The following is a 7,514-nucleotide window of genomic DNA, read 5'->3' on the forward strand; positions in this document are numbered from 1 at the left end:
TTGATAGTTTGGTTTCATATTTTTAGGATGCTTTTCACTCGGTTTCGTGGTTTTTTAGGATTCTTTTTACTCGTGTTTATTAAAGATGATGCTGCTTCTCACGAGCAGAAGGGTTAAGCCAGCATTAATCTATAATATAATTTAATAATAATATTTAAATGAGTAATTTATTCTATATTTATATAGAGAATCAGTTACTTAAATTATTATTGAATTAAGCAAGAACATGTTTTGAACTGTTGATGTCGTTTGCAAAAACAGGCAGCAAATCCAAATCCCGGTGTTTGTGAAACGCTGCTGCCCAGACCAGCAAAAGGAGGGATCAGACACTGAAAATACCCAGAATCCCTTGAATTTTTTTCCTGATTTGTGCCCTCCCTTCCCTCCCCAGGTTAAAGAACTCGTTCTGGACAACTGCAGGTCGTACGAAGGCAAAATCGAGGGCCTCACGGATGAGTTTGAGGAGCTGGAATTCTTAAGTACAATCAACGTAGGCTTAACCTCAGTTGCAAACTTACCAAAGTTAAACAAACTTAAGAAGGTAAATAAAAAACCTCCCAGGCCAACCCCTCCCTTTCCCCCCCCCGTGTGTCCAGTTGGGTAAAAACAACTGGATCCCCTTTGCTCCGGGCTCTGTGTTTGCACCCCAAGCTCGAGCTGTTTCTGTGCCTTTCAGCTCGAGCTGAGCGACAACAGAATCTCAGGAGGCCTGGAAGTGTTGGCAGAAAAGTGTCCAAACCTCACACATCTAAATCTAAGCGGCAACAAAATTAAAGATCTCGGTACAATAGAACCTCTGGTGAGTCGGGGCCGGGGGGGTGACCCCGCTGGGGGATGAGGAATCCTGGTGTGGTTTGGTGGGAAGGGGCAGAGACACCTTCCACAGAGCAGGTGACTCCAGCCTGGCCTTGGACACTCACAGGGATGGGGCAGCCACAGCTTCCTGGGCTGATCCCGGCTGGAAAACTCCCTCCCTCTCCCTGCCTGCTTGTTTCTTGGGAAGTTGGCTGAGCCTTGGAGCAAATTCCCCCCCTGGTTGCACGGGAAGGGCAGGGATGGCTCAGCTCCCCCATGGACACACTGCCCAGGGAGCAGGGCCTGTGCTGCTCCGACCTGATCCCAGGGAATCCTGGAGTAGTTTGGGCTGGGAGGGACCTTAAGCAGGTCCTGGATGGGCAGGGACACCTTCCACCAGCCCAGTTTGCTCCAACCTGGCCTCGGACACTGCCAGGGATGGGGCAGCCACAGCTTCCCTGGGAATTCCATTCCAGTCCCTCACCACTCCCCAGGGAAGAATTGCTTCCCAGTATCCCTTCCCAGTATCCCATGTAACGCTGCCCTCTGGCAGTGCACCCCCTGTCCCGGATCCAGGCCCTTATCCCGGTCCCTCTCCCTGTTCCCGGTGAGCCGCTGGGTCCCTCTAGTGGCTGCGGGGCCGGGCCGGGCTCCCCCACCCTGCGGGAATCCCGGGAATCCCGCAGCTCCCGGGACTCCTCGGGCTGTGGATCTGCCCTCCAGACACAGCACTGCCTTACAACGTCTCCAGGAGCAGTTCCATCGTGGAGCTCCTTCCCCTCAGCAGAAGGGAAGGGCAGAGCTGTTAAACTCCGAGGGCTGGAAGTGCTCCCAGTTGTCCCAGTTCTCCCAGTTTCAGGCTCCTTGTTTCCTCGCTGTCACTGTTGCTCCACACACTAAACTGCAGAAGGGAGATGTGTCATAAGCCTTGATAGAAATACTTAATAAGGGTGGATCCAAACCCTCAACTCCTGTGCTTTTATTGTTAACATGATAAAGTGCTGTGGGCAGTGCAGATCCCCTCCAAAAAAAACCCCAACCAAAAACCCCAGGAATCAATTCCTATTCCATTTCTACACCTTTTTCATTTTCCAGAGGCTGAGGTAAAAATCATTCAAATATTTCAAACGTCTCTTAGCAAAGTTCTTGTGTCCAAATACCCTGTTCCTACTTCCATCTGAAATAGTTTCAATACACTGAACCAGCTCTGGAGCCTTTGGGAGAACTGACTGGATATTATTTATTCTCCCCATGGTCTCTCACAGCACCATCACCTCTTCCCAAACTTTCAGTACACCTGACTGGCTCTGGAGCCTTTGGAATAACTGACTGGATATTATTTATTCCCAGCATGGTCTCTCACAGCACCATCACCTCTTCCCAAACTTTTGTGAGCTGCTGAACTCCAGGGAGATCCTTCACCCTTCCCAGATCCTGCAGCAGACCCTGCAGATCTCTCTCCACCCCAGTCCAGGAGTGCCCAAATGCCCTAAATATACCCCAATAATGCCCCAGAATGCCCCTGTGCCCATGGGAATCCCTTGGGTGCATTCTCCCAAACTTTTGTGAGCTGCTGAACTCCAGGGAGATCCTTCACCCCTCCCAGATCCCACAGCAGACCCTGCAGACCTCTCTCCACCCCAATCCAGAAGTGCCCAAATGCCCCAAATATACCCAAATAACACCTGGAAATGCCCCTGTGCCCACGGGAATCCCTCGAGCGCCTTCCCTCCGGCTCCCGTTGCTTTGTAGGGGATGAGAGCCGAGAGATGTCCCTGTTTTTTGCAGAAAAAGTTAGAAAACCTGAAGAGCTTAGACCTGTTCAACTGCGAGGTCACCAACCTGAACGACTACAGAGAAAACGTGTTCAAGCTCCTGCCCCAGCTCACGTACCTCGATGGCTACGACCGGGATGACAAGGAGGCGCCGGACTCGGACGCCGAGGGCTACGTGGAGGGCCTGGATGACGAGGAGGAGGATGAGGATGGTACGTGCAGGGCGCTGCTGGGTGGCCCCGGGGTCACAGACCCACACGCTGCCTCTCGGTGCCTTTTGCTTCCAGCTCTGACTTGGTGGCAAGAGAAGGGTGTTCTCAGCAGCTCCTTCCTGGCTGATGTAAAGGAGAAGTGTCTCAGTGTCCTCAAAGGAACGAGGGGAATGGGCAGGGCCTGAAAGAGCAACTTTCTCAGTCTTATCTCTAGTGAAAGATCGGGACGACAAAGAAGCGCCGGACTCGGACGCCGAGGGCTACGTGGAGGGGCTGGACGACGAGGAGGAGGATGAGGATGGTAGGTGGGGGTGGAGGGGGTGCCTGAGGGGTGCAGGGACTGCCTGGGGTGGTTGGCTTCCAGCTCTCGTGGTTCTCAGCAGCTCCTGCAGCTCAGTGTCCTCAAAGGAATGAGGGGAGAGAGATGGACGGGGTCTAAAGAGCCACGTCTCAAAGGGCAGGAACTGAGCTCTGTGGGACCAGGGACAGGGGCAGAGCTCTGTGGGACCAGGGATAGAGCTCTGTGGGACCAGGGACAGGACCCAGGGAATGGCTGGAGCTGTGTCAGGGCAGGCTCAGGTTGGATCTTAGGACAAGGTTCTTCCCCCAGAGGCTGGTTGGGCACTGACCAGGCTCCCCAGGGCAGTGGGCACAGCCCCAAGGCTGCCAGAGCTCCAGGAGGGTTTGGTTTGGATGATCCTCTGGGGCACAGGGTGGGACTCTTAGGGATGGGCCTGTGCAGGGATTGAAGTTGAACTGGATGATCCTTGTGGATCCCTCCCAGCTCAGCATATTCTGTGGTTCTGTGGATTTTATCCCTAGTGAAGGGTGGGAGTGAAGGGATGGGAGAAGGAAGGCACCAGGGGGAAGGCACTGAGAGGGTTCAGGGAACAGAGCAGCCAGGGGTGAGGGTGTGGGGCAGAAATGGGTGAGAAGGATGATGTGCAGATGGAGAAGGGCAGGGTGAGAACCTGGAAAACAGCAGGAATTAAGGAGCTGAGGCTGCTCCATGAGGACAAAACGAGATCAGGCAGAAGAGAGGAGTGAGTGTGTGTGTTGAAGCAATGAAGGAACAACCAACCTTTAGAGGCAGGGAAATGAAGGGGGTCCCAAACAAACCTGTAATGGCAGGGAAATGAGGGGGGTCCCAAACAAACCTGTAATGGCAGGGAAATGAGGGGGTCCCAGAGCTGGAGGTGCCACCTGCCCCCAACACCCGGCACGGCCGGAGGAGCCCCCGGAGCCGGGGAATGTGCTGGATCCCAAACCCAGCTCTCACAACAAAAGCAGAACAGCTGCACTTGCACTTTTCCCTCAGTGCTGAGTGGGAGCTCTGAGAGGGCCTGGCAGTGCCTGCTTCCACACAAATGCATGGAAAAGCTCCCAAAGGCCGTTCCTGCAGCAGGGAAAACGCTCCGGGTTGGAGCACGTGGGGTGGTTGTGTTTGATCCCTTTCCCCTTGGAAAGGGGCTGTGACCCCCTAAATGGATGGGGGGTGACACTGGGGGGTGTCAAGGCATGGGGGGTCCCTGGGAGGGTTCCCAACTCCTGGGGGAGATGTTCTGTTCTCTCCTGCTGGGAGCAGCTGGACACTGGGAGAGCTGGACGCGTCCCCCGGGCTCCAAAATGCATATTCATGGAAGGGGAGCAGCTGGAGCTGCACCAGTCCTGAGGCTCCACGAGTGGCTGAGCAGCCCCAGAGCAGGGGTGCAGCTGCACAGCTCCCTAAAATCCTCTGCTGGCCCCAGGGAAGGCTCCCTGTGGGCTCCTGGTGTCCCCGGGAGGGCAGAGCTGGGGCAGCAACATCCTAAAAAATCAGCTGGAAATGTCTGAGTGGTTCGTTGTGTTTGTGCAGAAGAGGAGTACGATGATGATGCTCAGGTAGTAGAAGATGAAGAAGATGAGGAGGAAGAGGAGGAAGGAGAAGAGGAGGATGTGAGTGGAGAGGAGGAGGTGAGGATTGAACTTGCTCCAGCTGGGAGCAGCTGGGCAAGAAATACCCCAAATACTGACAGTTTTGAGGACTTTGTCCCCCACCCTGTTCAAGGCTCTTCCCAGGAATGTTCCTTGGTGCTGGGACAGGCCTTTGCTGTCAGCAGAAATCTGGGATGGGGCTCAAGTGGGATTGTGGGAGGTTCTTCCCTGTCCTCCAGCCTTAGATCCTCCCCTGCCACTCCCGAATTGTTCCTCAGCCTTCTAAAAGCAGCTCCTCAGGCTCTGGGCATGTCCAGGATTTAACTCTGCCCCTGGAGCACCTTCTGACCAGTCAAGTTTTACTAAACCCAGGACATGGGGAACAAAATTTGCAGCTCCATATCTGTGATTCTGTGATTCCTTGGGATTTTCTGCACTGAAACTGTGCCAGAATCCAGTTACTCCCTCCCCAACCCCAGTTATTCCATCCCAACCCCCAGTTATTCCCTCCCCAACCCCAGTTATTCCATCCCAACCCCCAGGTAATTCCATCCCAAATCCTAGTTATTCCATCCCAACCCCAGTTATTCTGTAGCAAACCCCATTTATTCCATCCCAAACCCCATTTATTCAATCCCAGACGCCAATTACTCCATCCCAAACCCAAGTTATTCCATCCCAAGCCCCAACTACTCCATCCCAACCCCCAGTTATTCCATCCCCAACTCCAGTTATTCCTTTATACCTGTGTGGGAAGTGGTTCCTTTTTAAGACGTTTCTCCCTTGTAAAATCCCCTTGGAATTTTATGCTCAAACCGTGAAATTTAACAGTTGTTAAATTGTCAAACTGTTAAAATTCCTGCCCTGAACCCACTTGCTGACCTTCCCCTGTGCCTGAATTCCAGGAGGACGAGGAAGGCTACAACGACGGCGAGGTGGACGACGACGAGGATGAGGAGGAGCCCGGTACGGCCCCGCCCCTTTTCCCAGACAGAAACCCGGGATATTGGGCTTGGGAAGTGGGGAATTTTGCAGGAAGCAGGGCTGTGTCCATGCCCTGCTCCTGCCTGAGCTGGGGGAGCACTGGGCTAACCGAGGCTGCTTTGCTTTTGCAGAGGAAGAACAGGGACAGAAGAGGAAACGAGAGCCTGACGACGAAGGGGACGAGGACGACTAAACTGAAGAACCTATTTTGAAATTTTCCTATTGTGATTTGACTGTTTTTACCCTGTATTTCCCCTCCCCTGCACCCCCAACCCCTTTTTTTTTTTTTCTTTTTTTTTTTTTTTTCTTTTTCTTTTATTTTGTTTTTTTTCTGATTGTAATGTTGCTGTGGGAACGAGAGGGAGAAGCAGAGACTGGGTGGGCAAGGGAATAAAATACTATTTTTACTGCCACTCCTCCTCCTATTCATTGGAAATTTCTTTTCTTTTTAAATCCCCTTCCTTTAGTCCCTGTAACTGCAATAGTTTGAGTATAAACCAAGTGGTAATTTGTTTCTTATTCTTGGAGTGGATAACTTTGCCATCCGGAAGGAAAATAAGGATCCAAACAAAAAGCTGGGGCCCGGCGGCTCATCCCCCAAATCCCACCCTTGGAGACGGTGGCGGAGGTTGGGATTTTCCCACTCGTTAAATAAACAGCCAACAAGCATTTTTTTGGGGGGAATGCTGCTGGAATTCGAGGCAGGGCACCATCCCTCCACAGCAACAGGGTGAGAATGGCATCTTGCTCCGTGCTTTTCCTTTCCCCCCGGGAATGACTGCCATTTTCAGCCACTTTTCCCTGCTTTTTGGAGCTCCCTTGGCTTTTTGGTTTTTTTTTGGTTTTTTGCTCTTTGTAAATAGTGACCAAATGTTTTCCTTGGGCTTGTTTTTCTTTTTGGGGTGTTCCTTTGGATCTGCTTTGGGGGGTGAATTTGCAATCCCTGCCCTGTGTGTTGTGTGTTTTTTTTTCCTTTTTCCATTTGTTTTTAATTTTTTTTTGGAGGGGAGGGAAGGGGAGTTTTGTTTTTGTTTTGTTTTGGGTTTTTTGTTGGTTTTTTTTTGGCTGAGGTGCAGCCAAGACACTGAAAATGGCAGGCATTTAAATATATATATAAATATATATAAAAAGTGTTCCTAATTCCTGAGTTACTAGTGAGATGAATTTGACAATTGTAATAAAAAAAATGTTCCAACCCTTTTAAATAAGGTGTGTACTATTTTGGTCTGTAATATATAACACCAATAGAGTCGATTTTAAGTGATGAGAAACTACTTCCACTTGTGCTCTATACTTGGAAAAAAGACTTTTTACACCCCTAAATCCAGGAGGCAGTTCAGCATGTAGGGTAGGAGGTTTCTTTTCATACACTCAAGCACGAGATACTAATTAAAATTGTATTTTCTTACCTAGTGGAAGTCAGTAAAATGACTGAAAATGCCTAGTGAATGTACAGTTTTACTTTCATATCCCTCTTTAAAAATAGCTTTAGAAGTGACTTGTATTTCCTAGTCAATATTTCATCTGTATAAATACATTTGCAACAGGTTTTGGTTTCTTTTTTTTTTTTTTTTTTGGTTGTTGGTTTGTTTCGTTTGGTTTTTTTTGTTTTTGGTTGTTTTTTTTTTTTTTTCCCAGAAGAGCCAAACTTTGAGTTTTATGTCTGTTTGTCATTGATGAATTTCAATAAATCTTTTTATACAATTTTTTCTGTGGCTTATTTGAGTCCGATGGGCCACTGGGAAGAAGGAATTGCAGCCCTTTCCGAGAGCCAGGCTGGGAAATTCCCGGAGATTTTTAGGAGCTGGAGGAGACCTTTTGCTCCATCAAAAAG

General features: G+C 50.3%; 1 protein-coding gene across 1 annotated transcript; it reads left to right on the plus strand.

Moving 5' to 3' along the window:
• Positions 1-238: 238 nt before the first annotated feature.
• On the plus strand, positions 239-6,885 carry ANP32A (acidic nuclear phosphoprotein 32 family member A; the record flags this gene model as incomplete). Its single annotated transcript, XM_027714705.2, has 7 exons — positions 239-541; positions 677-799; positions 2,584-2,782; positions 2,997-3,083; positions 4,638-4,735; positions 5,602-5,662; positions 5,812-6,885. Coding segments are annotated over 7 exons (933 nt in total), but the record flags the coding sequence as incomplete, so codon positions are not given.
• Positions 6,886-7,514: the final 629 nt, after the last annotated feature.

This window comes from Pipra filicauda, unplaced genomic scaffold (genome assembly GCF_003945595.2).
Source record: "Pipra filicauda isolate LSUMZ 115617 unplaced genomic scaffold, ASM394559v2 scaffold70_size2993248_pilon, whole genome shotgun sequence".
NCBI lineage: Eukaryota > Metazoa > Chordata > Aves > Passeriformes > Pipridae > Pipra > Pipra filicauda.